This window comes from Pleurodeles waltl, chromosome 7 (genome assembly GCF_031143425.1).
Source record: "Pleurodeles waltl isolate 20211129_DDA chromosome 7, aPleWal1.hap1.20221129, whole genome shotgun sequence".
NCBI classification, from domain to species: domain Eukaryota; kingdom Metazoa; phylum Chordata; class Amphibia; order Caudata; family Salamandridae; genus Pleurodeles; species Pleurodeles waltl.
Genome location: NC_090446.1, coordinates 1,312,871,747 through 1,312,889,992, shown reverse-complemented (window position 1 = coordinate 1,312,889,992; position 18,246 = coordinate 1,312,871,747). Strand labels below are relative to the sequence as shown.

Here is an 18,246-nt window from a genome sequence, read left to right as displayed (position 1 = left end):
ACAGGAATACCCACACTCTAAGCAATGCACTGGACTGCGGGTTCCTTAGTCACCAGGCCTCTTTGTCTTCAATAAGAGAGAATCTCACAACCATAGAGAGTGCCTGACCCAGAAAGCAGAATGTCCAATAATGCTGGTAACATACTATACCCTGAGGTTGATTTTACCTGGGAAGGTGATGAAGCTCGAGGGCTCGATAACATCAACCAATTAATGCACTGTTTCCCGTTTCGTTCACTCTGCAGATGAATGATTCTCTTTAGCGTGAGAGAGGCAGCTAGTGAATGATATCACAATAGGTCCCCAAACCCAACCACAATTCAAACAAATGAATATCATAGATCATTATTCCTGGTGTTTCTGATGCAGGATTGGGTAAAGACAACTGGATCTCTGATCTGGATCTGTTTTCAGTAGGGACCGTCACGCTTTACTCAGTTGTAAGACCAACCAATCTGGGGGTATCTACGTGTCCACGAGCTACGTCTAAACTCTGCGTTCACGCCACAGCGCCAGCTCCAGTCACAGTTAGTGTGGGCACTGGGGGTGCCTCCATTACGCCAGCCGATAGCTTCAGGGGCTCTCCGTTAAGCAGCGGCCTTGCTTTGTTCTCGGTGTGCAAAGGCAGGCGTTGTTTTATTTGTCAATATTAAAAGATACAAATCACACCTATGGCATTCGGTGAATGGGGTGACCCCAGGGGCCATAATTCTGTTGGATAAAACATGAGCGCGCGCTGTCCCTCTGCCGCCCATGAATCTCCCTGTATTTATGGCCGTGTCTACTGGAGAGACACTGGAACATTACCAACTGATATTAAAGTGTCCAGCGGAAGAGTCATGATCTTTGTCAGGGATGCATCAGGATAACGTGGCCTCGGCGACGCAAGATTTGAAGCAGCTGCACCGGGTTCTCTCTTCTTCCTTCATTTCTTCCTTTTTGCCTACCTACCCACGTACCTCCCTCCCTTCTTCTCTCCCTCCCTCCCTTCACCCGTCCCTCCCGGACTTTTCTGCTGCTTCCCTCCCCCTTCCCTGTCCTCTGCTTCTGCTGCCTTCCATTGCCTCCTCACTTCCCCCCACACTGTCTTCGTTCTGTCCTTTCTTTCTTCCCCCATGCTTTTGTACACAATTACTCTTTTTTGTTTTGGATGTCATTCTTTTTTCCGTTGTATCTCTTGATTTTTTTTTTTTACTTCTTTTTCATTTTTTTACTTTCTCTCTTCTTTTTTCCTCTTTACCCTTGCCATTTGCCCCCTCTTTTTACCTTAATTGCCTTTTTTATTTCTGCCCCTTTCCCTTGTTATTCTTTTCTACTCTTTCTTGTTCACTTATTGCCTTTTACATTTTTTAGGTTTTCTTCAAATGCTCCTTCTTTTAAAGACTCAAGGGTAAAAACAACAGAGTGTATCCGAAACGAAAACTTAAACAACTGTATATTGCAGGTCAAGCATCATTTTGCAAAAACAATGAGAACTTTAAGATCTGTCAGTAAAAGACAATCATTTTTCATTTCTTGAGATCGATACAAATTTTAAACATGCTTTTTAAATAAAAATAATTTTCCTCTGTCTTTGTCAGCAGTTTTAGTAGAGTGTTCCTGACCGAGGTTAAGGAGTTGTACAGGTGTAGAATGATGCTACTGGGCCGAAAATGCGCGCTTCTGCAAGTAGCTGATATCAATGTGGACGATTTGGACGATCCACCACTCTGCTCCTTAACCACGATTTGGAGTCCTTGGGACTTCCAGAAGACTTCATGTTCCTTCTATATGGCTGTGAATTTAAAAAGTCTATATAAAAATAGCCCTGTAATACTTGCATTCTTCATAAGGTGGTCAAGCTGGAGATAACCACACACAAGAAGCCACAATCATAAGGCTAAAAGTTTCTCTGGAATGACAGTGAAGGAAGAGGAGGTTTGACTCCAGGATGGGTTCTGGGTGGGTTTTTCTTTTGATTTAGTAATCTATCTTCTATATGACCTCAGATGCTTGAATCATATGCCTTGCAGGCACCGTGAATCTTTTGAAAACAACATCATTGGTGTAGCATTCGCGGCCAATAAATCATTCCATGATTTCCTTATAGAGTGCATCTCAAGGTCCTGGTTCCTTGGACTTACATAAGTAGAAAAACGTTTGAAGGAGCTTATACAAGTGTCTGACGATATCCAGTTGACATATTGGTGTTAGGAGGACATTTCTATGACAGAATTATCTTTTATGATTCTTCTAGGGGCACATTTGAGCAGAAGGAAGTTTGGGTGAAGTTTGTGACAAAGAACTAAGTACTGGAGACATTCTAAGGACAGCACAACACCCTTGTTTCTTTCTCTGGACAGAGCCATGCTCTGTGGGTCAGTGCCATATTGTTCTCCATAACAAACCTCCCCTGTAAAAAGAAATCATGTTCTGAGAAATGTCCATCGAAGATTGTTGAATTTCTTAATTTTCGTCCTCATTGGCCTGGGAATGATTGAAGGCGGAGGACTTGTATAAACAATACAACACCTTCCACCCACATTATCGCACTCCAAGTTAGCAAAGGCCTGTTGCAAGAAATGGGCTAGTTCTTGGAATCAGATGCATGTTTGACATTTCTTATACAGGACATCCCACTGTAGATTATAGATTTTTTTTAAAGAAATTGACAAAGAAACAATCCGATCTCTTCTTAAAGACAAACTGATGACAGACTTTGGTACGAAGGCCAGATGATAACTGTGGGGTACGAATATGAAGAAACCCTTTGTTCCTTTAAGTAGATGTCTTCAGAGGTGTCTGAATGTCAACTGTAAACACAAAAGATATGGTTACACATTGTTCCACCAAATTCTACTGTTTAGCATACTGAAACAAGTCCCCCAACTACACAATCCTCAGTCCATCAGAAATATTAGACTTCTAACAGCATCCTCAAAGGTTAATGCATTTTCTGCAGGAAACTATTAGCCTGCAGGTCACAACATCCCAGCATGTTGAGGCCAATTTAGCCTTTCAACTTCTGAGATCAATAAAATGAGAACATTTTAGTTGATTAACAGTACCACTAGTTATTTACGGAAAAAAAATCAACAAATGAATATGTTGGATGGTGGTATTTCCGCCTTCGACTGTGGGGACTGGAAGAATAGCCTATGAACTGGCCTACTTGTCAGTGTCAACGTAACTAGTCTCAATAACAAGCTCAAGTGGGGCCAGCGCATATATGATAATACACCCTTTTGTGGAGGTCTATCACCCTTTGATGATTGTCTCAGAGCTAGCTTCCAAACATGAAGGGATGAGCGGTGGAGGCAAAGAAATTGGTACCAAAGGAACACTTACCTAATGCAAATTTAGGCAGATAAATAAACAATACTTGACAGAATGCAGTGAATTACACCTGTGCATGCCTGCATGCACAAAGTTATATATAGGGATCACGGTTTTATGGTATTTATCTTTTTGACATTTCCATCTGTATTCGTCCAGATTTATATTTTTGGCCATCTTTTTTATCCATAATTATTTAGTTTTTTGTGAACAGATGAGGCGATGTATATTTCTGCATTTATTTAACTGATAAAAGTGCACTCAAACTTTGATGTGTCAGATTTTAGCAGATTACACAGCCACAAATATTAAAATAATAAAGCCACATTATTATTTTTTTATAACAACACAACAACATGATGAGATAATAGTAATTTAGGCAAATCTTACTGAGCTTTGTAACTGCCCTTGCTGCCAATATGTACAGCTATTGGCCTAAAAGTCATTAATCTCAGTACATGGAGACACTCAAAAGAAGCCAAATTATATTTAATTTTCAACTTTTAAAAAATAAATGCAGACAGGAAGCCCCGTGTTTTCTGTTTGTATTTATGTGTAAAAACGGAGAAACAGGGAGCCCAAGTCATTTTATGTCCAAACACGAAAGTAAAGTTCTTCCGTCTCTTGTTACATAACTGTCTTTTCTCTAGAAGGCCAACTGCACATTGACTGCAGGGTTGATATGTGTTTATGTTTAGCTATAAATGGCTTCTGTTGTCTGACGGATTTCATGTCATGAATGCCAAAAACTATCCATTGGTTCATAAGGTTCAGTCCCCTTTAGCTCACTGCTTAAGGAAAAGCTGATTCGCATTTTAGGTCTGGCCAAAGAAAAATTTCAGTCTCCATGTTAGTTAGTGGCGTTCAGGCCTCCCGGAGGAATAATGGATTCCAATCGTAGTGCAAGAACAGTGGAAAAAAAGGCTACAGGAGTGTCATAGTGCGTGTGCGAGGTGACTCATGTGCAGATATATGTAATCTTGCTCAGGCTGCCATATGGCCATGACTCATATATGTGCATGTGAGCTGATGCATGCACACGTTTAAATCATTGCTCTGTTTTTTTCTATGCTATTTGACCATAGTAACAGACTTTTTTTCTTTTTCCCTGATGCTGATCATGATCATATGTATAAAGGTAATAATCACATCTCCATTGACAGGAGCTGGATGCACTGTTTAAATTCAGTTAATAGTACATTTAAAAGTTGATAGTGGAGATAGACCACTTAAGAGACTTTGTGGGAGTGATGCTGTGATGTTGGGAGATATCAATATTGACGAGGACCCTTTTAGATAGTGATCTTGTATGGGGGACATGTGTGTTTGGGGGCTCCGTGTCCCTCACGTCTTTGTGTAAGCGATCTTTTCCGAAGCAGATAGGGTACTTGCCTTTCAAAATGGGGGATTTGACTAAGCCCCTGATAGTTGCTTATACTTTCTGAAGCTTTCAGTTCCAAGACAAATTATAAAAAGGAAAACCTCTTACCGAATGATAGAGCGCATATGTGCATGTCTCTCAGAGGGTTTAATGTATGGTGACGAGTTAAAGAATACAGGGGTTTACTGAAATACACACTCCCCAAATACTTTGTAAATAGGGAATTCCAAAAGCCAATCCTTAGTTTGAGTTTGAGGGATAGCTACTAATAGTGAACATCAAGGTATTGAACAAAGAGATGCACATTTATGAATAATCAAGGTTTTATTATTTGGATTTGCTTTATGGTACCCTGTATCAGGAAGCAGTATATCATGCCAGCATCGTAATGTAGGTGATATCTAAAGTAGACATTTGCCTGTTTTGTATTGCTATATTGATGATGAAGTTATTAAGGAACTTCAGTGATGCCACTTATTGTGATATCATCAGAGTTAAGGTTATGCGACCAGTTCCTGGAATATTCATGACAAGAGGCCATATGATTTCACATCCTGTGATGTCATTATGGTCAAATCATGTATGATGTCAATTTCCTGGCATTTTGGTCATACATTTGCATAGGTTTCTATTTTTCACCTGTTAAGCAAATAAGCATAAGAGGGCAGTGCTACTGCGGGCGACACCCACCTGTGTGAGGTTTACCCAAAGATAGCAGATCCCTAAAAAACACAGTCATGGAGTTGCATGTAAATCTGCTATTTTAGGTTTGTACCAGTGGTGGCCCGTCCTTTAGGGCGGAGGGGCCACGCCCCCTCCACCTTTTGCTCCTCATGAAGAGTGTCTGTCAGGCTGAACAAACGCCAGCCTGACAGACACTCTTCATTTTCAGCTCAGACAGCCAGGAGTGAGCCATGCGCAATTTGCGCAGAGTCCTGGCTGCCTGAGCTGAACTTTGCTGGGCTGAGGAGGTCACAGCGCCTATGGGCAAAGGTGCCTCGAGGCCATCCGTCACCCATTGACACTCGCCCTGGGCGCTTCAGGTTTAAGCCCTGAAGCGCCCAGGGCGAGTGTCAATCAGTGACACTTCGTCACAGAGTGGGGTGGGGTCTGTAGTCTCAGTGACCCCATCCCACTCTGTGACGAGGCTGGGACTGCTGCCTTCCCTCATTGGCTGTTGAGGGAAGGCAGCAGTCCCAACCCTCCTGGGACCTAGAGGCTGAAGGTAAGTGTGTGTGTGTATGTGTGTGATGTTTTAAATTGAATGTTTGGTGCGCACATGCATGTTTGAGTGTTATGAATTTTGTTAATGGATGTGCGTGCGTGCATGTGTGTGTGAAAGAATGAGTGTGTGTGATCTTTTAAAATGAATGTTTGGTGCATGCATGCATGTTTGAATGTATGAGTGTTAATGGATGTGCGTGCGTGCGTGTGTGAAAGAATGAGTGTGTGTGATGTTTTAAAATGAATGTTTGGTGCGTGCGTGCATGTTTGAATGGTATGAGTGTTGTTAATGGATGTGCGTGCGCTCATGTCTGTGTGTGTGTGCTTCCCGCCACCCCCCCTCCCTCCTAAAGCTGCCGGCCGCCACCGGTCTGTACTAAGTGTCCCTTGCTCCCACACTTACAGTGTCTGCATGCAGCTTTGCAGGAGGCCACGGCATTTTTTTCAGTAAATTTGGTCCAAGGAACACAAACACCTATAAAGAAACCATTGAGACCCCCTCCTGCATTTTCCTGTGGGACAGCGGGGTCAGGTACCCTAAAGGATGTGAGTGAATGCTGCGAAGGATATCTGTTCAATGTTTTCTAAATTACGTGCAACTGAATAAGTGAATTTTATCTTAAGGAGATACAAGATGGTTTCAACTTAAGCAGTATGGCTGTTCTATGAAAAATTGTATTGATTATGCTTTTCTACAGATCATATCTTACAGTGATTTCTTTCAGCTTATGCACTCATCCTACCCTGGAAAATTAACATTGGTTGTTGGTGGGGCTGTCTATAGGTGGTGTAAGCCTGTTCTAACCCTACTTCTACACAAAAGCCAGTGTACGAGCGAATGTGGCTACATTAATGTACATGTGGCTAAGGGACAGTGTTGCTAATTCCAGCTGTGAACACGACCCAGACTGTCAAAAACCCCCAATAGGAACCCAAAGTAGAAAGAAAAGCCTAGATCCAGCATGATAGCACAATGGTGGCATGAGACTCCTACATTAAATGCATATTATTGCTGTTTGTTATAAGGAAACCCACTTTGGACAAATGCTTAAATTCTGTAGATTATACAACAGCCCTAGATAAATAAAAATAAAGCTCTACGAAAATATACACTTTCATAATTTATGCTGTGTTGTGTCGTCATCTAAAGAAAGTAAAAGCAATGTTTCGTTTTGTATTAAAAAGCAAAAGCATTTGACCCATCACATAAGATGCTTGAAATAATTGACGTGAGACATATCTGCAAAGGTGAGTAGGGGTAAGGTAAGGCAGAGCACTGCCAGTTCACTGTACCATGAAGTTTGAAGTTGGCTCCTTTACATTTTCTTCCTGCTTTACGGAAGTCGATGTTCCCACGCAGCCCTCGGTGAAAAAGTGGCTGAACAGGCCGGAAGTTGTCGCTCATACTATGGAAGATTTCCGAGGGCTGGCTTTGGCTTAGAAGGCGTAGGGAGTGCACCTAAAGGAAAACAAACGAACAGCTGAAGAGTATGAAAGAACGACAGAGAGGCTGAATTAAGAGCAGATGGATATTATACCCCAGCCTGTCAATCTTTGTGCACTGGTTTAGGTTTTAGTCTTGACAAATCAAGACAGGGGCTTGGGGACAAGTTCCTTTTTGGTTTCCTGGCCATGGCCTTGATCCCTTAAAATCTGTGCTCCATGAGCTGGAGTTCTTAAACCTTTCTTAAATGTTTTACGTATATTTCCCTGGTACAGAGGACTGCCTACCAATACAAAGTCTGAGTTGCATAGGATGTCAAACTTGGGGTAGAAAGTTAGGAATAGATTTCCTATAATTTTATGTCGTGGTTGTACCACTGTTTTGGCACAGCGATGAAGCAAAATATTTGTAATGGTAAAAACTATCCTTACTGTGGTAATAAACTGGAACTAGGAATTTGCACTGGAGTAAAACAAGTGTAAATGTGCACTTATTAACATTGTAGCTCTAAATAATATGCCTTTTCACTGCCATGGCATAAATGTTCTTATGTAGATTTGTGGATCGCTCTGTCACGCAAGAGGGTGTCCTGGCACTGAGCAGTTGTGAGGCTAGGCATGCATAGGGCCCAATGGGACTATTCAAAAAGCCAGGTCTTCAGCTTCTTGCGGAAATTAAAATGTATAGAGGAAGCTGCTATGAGTAGTAGCAGATCATTCCATGCTTTAGGAATGATGTAGGACAAAGCTTGACCGCTGGATCTGGTTTTCCATATGAGTGGGATTTGTGCAAGTCGGAGTGTGGACGAGCAGAGGTGTCTGGAAAGTTTGTGAAAGCACATGCGATTGCTGAGGGCGTGTTTTTTAGTGCCTTGAAAGTGTGGGTGAGGAGTTTGAATTCTTCTCCTTTGTGAATGGGGAGCCAGTGCAGCTCCTTCAGGTGTGATGTGATGTGAGTGTGGGATGCGAGGTTGAGACTGATTCTGGCCGCAATGTCCTGAATAGTCTGCAGCCTTCTGGTGAGTTTTTGTTGTTGATCAAAGCATAGAGGGTGTTCCATAGCCAGGTCAGTCTGTTGCGCAGTCCTCGCCCTGGGAAGAAATCAAATATAATGCCCCCTTCATTGCCAACATTTTGTCCAGGCTGTAGCCTACAATTTTGTGTATAAAGATATACAAGGTGGAAATATTAACTGATTTGCCTTTTCAAATACTTTTCTTTTGCATCCTGGTAATTTTAGTCCTGCATTTATAGCAGGGACAAACAAAACTGCAAGTAATAAATGAAAAGAGAAGCTAAAGAATTTAATAAAATACCACAAAATATCTCACTAATTTTGTACTTGCAAACATTTGACCAAAGAAAAAGACCTTCATGTTTAGAAAACAGTAGGTAGAGGTTCAGGTGCTCTCAAATGAGACCATCACTGCCTAGCTGGCGGCTGTCCTGTCCGACCTCGCCTTCCTCACTTCTCCTAATTAAAATATGCCAACAATAGTGGGCAGGGGCTTTTGTACTCATTGGCTAGGTATTGGCTGTTTACCCAAACCCCCTGTACCTCCTTCATCTGGATTATCTCATCTTATTCATGCAGGTGCCACTTTGTTGGTGAGAGGTCAAGAGGGTTGGAGGTGTGAAGAGAATGGAAGGAGATGAGTTTAGAAAAAGACACCTGAAACCTGTGTAGAACCAAATAATTAATAATTGTAGGATGGGCTGAATCGCTGGAGCCAGATCAGAGGGAGAGTGATGCATGATCTGTATGCAGACAGCTCCTGCACCCCTCTGACCATCAGGACCCTGGCTAAAAGCTTTCCCTGCCCATAATCCAGCTTGCTTGTGACCAAGGTGAGCATGATGGTTTTCTGGGTGCTGATTAGGAGCCATTGGGAGCTGTTGGGAAATGTTCATCAGCATCTTCAGGGTATGGAAACATGAGGCAGTGATGGCGTTGACTTGGGCAGTCATGTTGAGTTTTCTGTTGATGATGATCCGGAGGTTCTTGGTGTGGGTGGTGGGAGTCAGTTCTAGCTCTGTTGGCCACCACTGGACTCTCATAATCCCTGAAGATCATGATTACAGTCTTCTTGGTGTTCAGCTTTAGACAGTTGATCTTCATTCAATGGGCAATTACAGTCATGCAGGCATTGAACTTGTTCCGGGTGCTTGGAGTCTTGTACATGAGGAAAAGCCTGAGTTGGTTGTCATTGGCATAGGAGAGGACATTGATATTGTGGGAGCAGAGGATGCTGGCTAAGGAGATCATGTAGACATTGAAGAGGGTCAGGCTCAGTGAGGATCATTATGGAAGTCCACAGATAAGGTCACAGACATCCAAGGTATATGGTGTCAGGCAGACTGACTGAGTACTTCCAATTAGGAAGAAGCAGATCCATCAAAGTGCATGTCATCAGTGCAGTGCAGGCGTTGGATAAGGATGGGGTGGGAGACTGTGTCAAAAGCTGTAGAGAAGTAGAGCAGGGTGAAGGCCCCTGTGTCTCCACTGTCCAGAGCCATGCCGATGTGATTCGTAGCAGGGATGATGGTGGTTTACATGCTGTGGTTGGGGCTGAAACCAGACTGAGTGGTGTCAAGGAGTTGGTGGTCATTGAGGTAATTGATGAGGTGTCTGTTGATGATTTTCACTAATACAGTGGTCTTCAAACTTTTTTAATACTTTGCCCCCCCCAGTGAAAACAAAAATCAACGCCCCCCCTCTGAATTCTTCCCAATTATTCTATTAAAATGGCTATGTTTAAATATGATTAGACTGATTCAAACATTGCAGAAGTTCTGTTACTGTTTTAAAAGTGCAATCAAATACAATATGCAAAACTTACTATTCTGGTCAGATACGCCTTACTAACTTGTAAAACTATGCAAGGCATGATTATTTGGGGTGGGTGGGATGGGATTTTTTGAAGTGTATTTGGAGTCCCTTCCCTTTTGACACATACCCCCAGCTTGGATATAATTGACAAAACATGTTAGTGATGTCCTATTACAAAGTGGTTTACTGATGCTCAATTTTTCAGTTTAAACAAATCCCTGTTATCAGCATAATGCTTCTTTTGGCCAGAGCCTGGCGCTCCCCAGGGATCATTTGAGGACCCCCCAAGAGGGGCCCGCCCCCATTTCAAGACCCCTGCTCTAATACCTTATCTGAGAATGATAGCAAGGAGATAGGTCCATAGTTGGCAAGCGCTGAAGAGTTCACAGATGGTTTCTTCAGAAATGGGAGGACAGCTGCATGTTTTCAAGCATCTGGGAAGGTAGTGGAAGAGGCATTCCGAATAGGTGTGAGCATGTCACTGATGAGTTGCAGTCCTCTGGACTAATCGAGTTGGAGACAGGGGTTCTTTAGGGCCCCTGAGTGGATGGACTTCATGGTGGCTGTGGTTTCTTCTGGAGTGATGATGGGCCTTGTGGTTAGCATCGGTTCTTTGGATAAGACTGGGGAGCATTTGGAGGCAAAAATAATATATATGCAAATGTCATATGCTATTTAGCACTATTGTTGAGTGCTGGGAGAGACCATGACTCACAAAAGGTGAAAGCTCGAGCGAGTCATGATGCCCCCCTCCCTCAACAATTGTAATACTTGGAATATTGTACTCTACAGATCTACATATATAGTTCATGCCATGGTATTTTTATGTGTACTTACTTTAGCAGTAGGCATTTAAACTAAACCAGGATGCAATGGGTGAATTGTATGTAGAATAGTAAAATCACATTGAAGAGACCCTGTGATTTTTAGGAGTGTTGTCACCATGTCTAAATTGTTTACATGCAGTCTTTGTTGCAGTAAAATGAGTTTTCACATGGGAGTTTTGCACTACTATGGTAATAAACTCTTTGCACTGCAGAAATGAATGTGCAAATGTGTTGTATTAGTACTTTTGCTCATGGCATGGCCTTCAGGCTTTATTAGGGACACTACATCAGAGAAGTATCACTTTACACAATTCCTTCCCTCATTTCCCACAGTACAATCTTGCAATGAACAGAAAACTAGATAGAGGTCTAATATACATGAGTAAATCCTTGAGACCTACAATAAGGTTTGTGCCAAACAAGTATTTTTCTTGTGTTATGAGGGGCTTGCACATCATATTGTTCTAGGCATGTATTCCGTATCTTGGTGAGATTCTTTAATGCAGGACTTTGGGAAAACTGACAAGTGGCAAATTAATTGCTTTGATATGGCTAGTCTGTTTAATCTAAGACCTAATTATGAGTGGTTTCCAATCAGAATTCTGAGATCAGGAGGAATACCATAGCTCTCTTTATGTTAACCCAGATATAGCTCCTGAAAACAGCTGAAATCTCTGTCTCAAAGCATATAGGAAAAGGAGGAACTACAGGTGGAATCAGACCTGGAATTATAGATTATTTTAGTAATTCGTAATTTACTAAGGACACTCAGGGGTCAATTTGTAATGGACCAGATTTTCCCTACCACTGGAATTACCAGTACTCCCCCTATTGGAAACTGTGGGAGTGGGTATACCAGTTCCCATTACAGAGACATTCATGATGAGGGCTGCAGTGGAATGTGGATGCTTGATAAGTGAACTGGAGGAGAAATTGGAATTAGTATCTGTTGCTATGGTTTAAGTGATGCTTTCTGTTTTCAGAGTGGGCCTACCTGCATGGATGTTATATTCAGCGGTCTATCGATGATAATCCAGGTGACTGTTTCATAGCATGGAGGCACTGTCATCGAACCTTGGTAAGTCAGAAACCCAAAGTTTTCTGGGTACAGATCTTCAATGCTCAAGTCGTGAAGGATATTGGCCTCATCTGAGAGATAAAGGTAAACATTAATAATGTAGATATCTGCCATAGTTTAATTTGCTGAACAATAGGTGGAAGTAGTCCTATTTTCATGAGACTGCAATACATACATCTTGTTCCTTTGTAGGGATTTAGAGAGCAGACTTATGGTAAGAACACAGAGTTTCATACCTGACGTAACCATAAACAGCTACATTAATTTGAGAAACAGATTATGAAGCATATTGAAAAAAAATCAATTTCACATTTTTGTCAGCATTACAGATACCCATTTTAAATTCTGAACAACTTAAAATGAATAACTGAGGATGAATAAATGTCTGAGGGCGTGCCCAGTATAGAAATGAAGACCATTCTTCTATGAAACGTTTGGGATTTGTAATATTTTTGCAGTTTCAATAGGGATGCGCTCCTAGATCTAGGAACAGATGATGGCTAGAATCAACAGAAAAAGCTGCACTTGGTTGATGTGATATGCACAGTTAAAAAGTATTTTCTCACGACTCAAGATTTCAGTTGTCACTGTAGAGGAAGGAATTAAGCCCTCTAAATCTTTGGTCTACACTCTGGCTAATATTAGAGTCCCAATCGGCATTCACAGCCCACCAGAGTCAGTACTGCTTCTTGGGAAGATGTCGAGGGAGTCCACTTAGTGCATATTTGTAGAGCAGCCGCTTAGTCAGCTTCTCACATAGCTGTACCACATTACAAGCAAATGGTAAAATATGCTGCTTTTTCCAGGTTTAGGACACAGCCTCTATGCACAAAGTACCTAGCATTACACTTGGGACCAGTTATTGATAAAAGACATGGGTATCAGCAGCAGCTGCTTTCCCTATTGGTGTTAATATCACGCATGAAAGAAGTCAACCACTCTACCAATGATGACGATCCAACAAGACTTATTTCAAGATAAGATAGTGAGTATACAGCAGGAGCTTTCTCCCCATTGAATGCATGAGGCCCTCTTCCATAAGTGACCATTTCCCAAAGCATTCAACAAATAAAGACTTTCCTCCCCACATTCTATAAAACATGACAACACGCATGCCAGCAGATCCGCACTCCAGAGATGCCACATTTATGACCTTCTGACAATGCTTTGATCCATTAGTGGTAAACTTTCCTAGTGGCCTTTGTGTCTTTGAAGTTTAACTTGGTCATTTCCAAGAAGATTGTAAGGATGCTTTGCATAGTATTTCATGTATGGAAGGACGTAGGTGAGGTTAATGTTTTCTTATTAGGAACTTTGAAAAAGGAGTGTTCTAGACTGCTCACAACTAATGAATGTGCTAAGGAACAGTAAGTCTATGAGTAATGAAAGTTACAAGAAAGAAATCTAAGCAGTCATGGCTCACGCAACGCTGAAGGGGGGGGCGGCACGCGAATGGGGGATTAACAGGGAAGGGGTATTAAATTAGAAATCTAATTTAAAAAAAAAACACTTACCTGTGCTGCTGCCGCCTTCACCACCGCACTGCTACTCACCTCTTCTCTGCCTGCAGGCACAGGCTCCCGGTCTGCCCTGCGCCAATCCTGATGCTGCTCAGAGCAGTGTCAGGATTAGTTGGGAGTGCCCATCCAGGACGCTCCCAGGCAGACTGGGAGCCTGTGCAGGCACTCTCCAGTCCAGCAACATTGTTGCACTTGTGTGTTTGGACGGCCAGAGGTAGCTGGCCAAACATGCATGTGCTCTGAGAGGAAGTGCTGAGAACTACCCCTCATTGTTCCTCACCCACATGGCCCCACCCCTTTTCCACAAAAATGATAATAAACAAAGATTATTATTGTTTTTGTGGAAAAGGTTTGTAGCTGCCGCTGCTGGCAGGAGCATGACGCTTCTCCGCCCTTATGGAGGAACCTCCCCGGAATCTAAGCATGATGTTACCTCTTTTGAATGAAGAAGAGTTTCTTCATAGGCAATATCATTTCGCCACAGTTATAAAATTTCCCAGCAGACCCCAGTGCCAGAGAACCACAGGCAAGGTAAGAAACTTTTTCTAATTTTTTACTCTTTAGCAATTAGGAGGCAGCCTTTTCAAAAGCAAACATTCAGTGCCTGCGTCTTACGTTTGAAGGAGATTCTGGTGATTGTCTCTCTGTTCAGCAGCCTGTTGAGAAATGGATTGGAATTATTTGCGACCTGCAAGAGGGGGAAAGATCCAGACATTATATTCACTGCAATAAACAATCTTCTTCCAACCCATCCATACAGACAACTCAGCACCCTCCATATTCAAGAATGTTGGTTAACACTATACCCAGAACCCATGCCTAGTGGGGACAAAACAACTTTATTTACCATTCATGATGGAAATATTTAATTTCTCCTAAACGCAAAGTTCTGAAATTAAATACTGGAATATTGAGTAATCACCAAACCAAACATAGCTTTAAACGCCATAAAATATTGTTTGTTACTTTTTAGAAGTTAGTAGCAGCACAGATGTGTTTGCTTACCTAGCATAGACTCTTACAATGGAATCCCATGTTTACCTGGCCTGGTCTCTGTGTGCAGTCCTTCTCAATCTGGCATCTTTGTTCCCACTTGGAATTGGCTCTGGGAACCGCCAATAAGAGGAGAAGAACATTAACTCTATGTATATACTTGCCTGGAATAGACTCTTGTTGCAGAATTTGGAAAAGAGCCGCAACAGTATGTACAGACTTGGAATGGACTCTGAAAATTCAGTTAAAGGCGTATATTTCTAGAATGTTCTGGTAGGGGAACTGTCTGATGTTTAAAGGAATCGAACTAAACTGATGCAGATATGTATCCTTCCCTGGAACAAGAAGTTTGTGGTATGAGCTACAGAAGCAATCAACCTGAGGTCATGAAAAATACTGTCCCTGAAGGTGGAGATATTCACAGAAGCTTTTCAAGCTTTTCGAACTTTGGTGGATCTTGGCCAACATTGCCAAAAGTTTAGGCTAAACATGATTTTGGAATTCCTTGTAGAATTTAGAACCTAAAGTTAACTCTACAATTATGCTAGTAATATTATGCATTATGGTTATGTTTCCCTACCATAAGGTATAGAACATCTAATTTTCGGTCTCTGGTAATACTAATATATGAACAAAGTTCAACAAATTTCGATTTACGTCTTGGAATTTACTTGTTCCTGGATATGTGTAATTCAGCTGCTCAATAATTTCACGTTTTTAAATACCTATCATTTTTTAGTCCAGCTAATGAACACTTTTGACATTGAATGCTCCATCAAACACAAATGGTAAATAGCTCAAAAATTGTTTATATAAAATTTCACTATGTATTGTCAAGCACATAAAACTTACTAGGACTATAGAAGGAATGAAAAAAAAAACTTAATAACGACCCCACTATTCTCTCCGTATTTTTATCTATTGGTTTTATTCAAATGTAATATACTGAACAGAATCTAGAAGATGCTTCACATAGCTCATCCGTACCTAAAAATTTCACAAGAAAGCAATTAGGCTATCATTCATGCCATTTGCGAGTCAACTATTTCCAATTTTTTGAATAAACATTTAAAAAAGGCCTATATCTTTGTATCACAAATAGATCTTTAGATAGTCTATAGAGATAGTGGTGGTTTGTTCAGTATTTAATGAAACCCATATGACACTTTATTAACTATCTGGTACACATAGACATGACCCAAATGTGTGCACCTTCCTGCACAGAAACAATCCGCTGACAACGCAGACACACTTGCATGCTTGTGCAAGGGTGCCTGCATTGGCCCTAGGTAGCAATCTGTACATCACCACAAGGGGAAAGGTCAGAAATGCACCGTAGATACGGTGCATTTCTGCCCTCCCTATGTGGTGCCCTCTCCATGTGGTGCAGGGCAACGCAGCAAGGGCACTTGCTGTGCTGCCGCGCACCCCTGGGCCTATAAATATACCCCTCAGTCTTAAAGGCATTGAAATTTGCCACTTCAATGTGTGAATATAACATCCCCTGTGCGCTTATTATCATCTTACTGAACATTACTGAAGACATCCCAAATTACATCATAATGGACATCAGTGGCGTGATCATATATGGTACATTCTGAAAACATGTGGCCAGGCACTCCTTCCTGGTAAGACCATTACATATAGTGAGCAGGTCTCCATTCTCTGTAGAAATTGGACATTGGCATTGGACTGCTCTTGATGTACCTAAAGTTGCACAAGCTTAAATCCTTATAACAGACATGATAAGCGGTCCTTAGAAATAAAGGTGTGGCTCCATTAGGCAAATGATCTCTCCCATGTTCTGTTTCACACAGACCTTTGTGGCATGAAGCAGGCATCTTGACCCTGGGAGATAGGTTCACAGCTACTCATATGAGCATGGGCTTTAGGCCACCAGTCAAGGCCAACATTAGATTGGGCTTTCAAACCTTTCAATGTAGTATAAGGAATAGGGAAACTGAACTAAATTACAGTCCCATGGAATAGCAAAACAGAGACAGGCTTGGGGCACATCCAGTTGCAGATTATAAAGAAAATATTCCAGAACTTGACTATTATAAGTTATTACAGTCGAGTTCTGACGTCACAATACTTGCTTTCAGTGCCAGCAGCCCAGGTGAAAGGCAGATCAGATCACGGAGCATAATCGTAACAGCTGTTTCAAGCAACAAAAATGGAATATTGCTTTTCTTTCTTCTGTTCTATTTTTCAAGTTTACAATGAGAAGCAGAAAGAACGCGTTTTTTTATAATTCCTTAGATAGTTAGAGAAAAGCTAGAATCTATCAGCATGTCTCTACACATTCCAACAAATATCTAATAGGGTTTTAATGTGTTTAATTCTGCACTAGCGGTTATATTTGTATTCTTCATGTTTGCAAACATGCTCATTCTTTCACATGAAAGAGCAACGCATCGAGGTTTTAAGTGATTTGTGGGAAAGGTGATGGTGTGACGATGTATTATATGAGATAATGTAACCCTTCGCATGCATGATAAGGATATTGCAAGTCACCTTAGAATTCCATAGCCTTAAAAAATCACACAGCCTTCAGCTTCTTTCCTCTCTATGCTTATGGAACTTGTTGCACACACAGTTACTATTTATAAATAAAAGATGTCAGAACTCAACTGTGATAAGTTATTGCAGTCGAGTTCTGATATCAAATTGACTGCTGCCAGAGCCAGCAGCTCAGGTGAAAGGCAGGTCAGGTCATGAAGCATCTGTTTAGAGTAACAACATTGAAAAGCTGCTTTTCTTTCTTCTGCTCTATTTTTCTAGTTTACGGTAACCAGCAGAAAGAACATGAATTGTTTTTGCTGGTTAAGGTAGAAGCTTTCCATATGTTTCTACACAATCTGGGCTACTGCATTTGTTTTTTCAAATTGACTTGTGTTGAACTGTTTTTAATATATGTTTGCAATAAATATCTAACATGTGGTTGATGTGTTTAATTTTGCACTAGCTTTCATATAAAAGAGCTATGCACCAAGATTTTTATTGGTTTGTGGGAGAGGAGATCTTATAGGCATGTATAACATGAGACAAATTACTCCTTGCTTCCTTGACAAGGATATTGCAAGCCACCTCTGAGTTCCATAACCGTTCCTCTATATGGTTATGGAACTCGTTATTTACTTGCAATAACCTTATAATGTACGCAGATGGTACTTTATCCCTCACATATTAGTCACCAATAGTGGAGGTCCAATATTGGTTAGCATCCACTTTATAATCTTGTTTAAAATTAACAAAAACGTCTACAATGATTCACCAATGGACAGAAGTAAAGTGGTAGTATTAGTCGCTCCAACCGTTTTGCACACTGGCCCTAGAAGTACTTGTGGCCATCTTGAAAATTCCACATAACTTTCTAGCACAATTCATTGTAAAGTACATCTCATAAGAGTAGTGGTGTCACTAAAGAGGTAACATCTCTAGATTAATGCCAATTTCATTGGCGAACAATATCAGTGTTAAGTCACCTTCCATAATTCTTTGTGTCCATAAAATAGAACTAAGAGTGTTACTCAGCCCTTAGACAGCACAGATTGACAAAAGCTTTATCTCTACCCTCACCATAGTTTGAAATAAGCTTTTTCCTTACACTCCCAGGTTTGAAATACGCTTTT

General features: G+C 41.3%; 1 protein-coding gene across 1 annotated transcript in view; it reads right to left on the bottom strand.

Annotated features, from left to right (window-relative positions):
• Positions 1 to 1,231: 1,231 nt before the first annotated feature.
• Positions 1,232 to 18,246, bottom strand: part of CA11 (carbonic anhydrase 11) — a 616,839-nt gene continuing 599,824 nt past the window's right edge. The window contains exons 6-9 of the mRNA XM_069200634.1: positions 14,234 to 14,306; positions 12,015 to 12,169; positions 7,214 to 7,379; positions 1,232 to 2,792 (exon numbers count right to left, since the gene is read on the bottom strand). Of these exons, the coding sequence (XP_069056735.1) occupies positions 2,758 to 2,792; positions 7,214 to 7,379; positions 12,015 to 12,169; positions 14,234 to 14,306 (429 nt within the window). The 3' untranslated portion in view covers positions 1,232 to 2,757. The remainder of the gene's footprint in view (positions 2,793 to 7,213; positions 7,380 to 12,014; positions 12,170 to 14,233; positions 14,307 to 18,246) is intronic.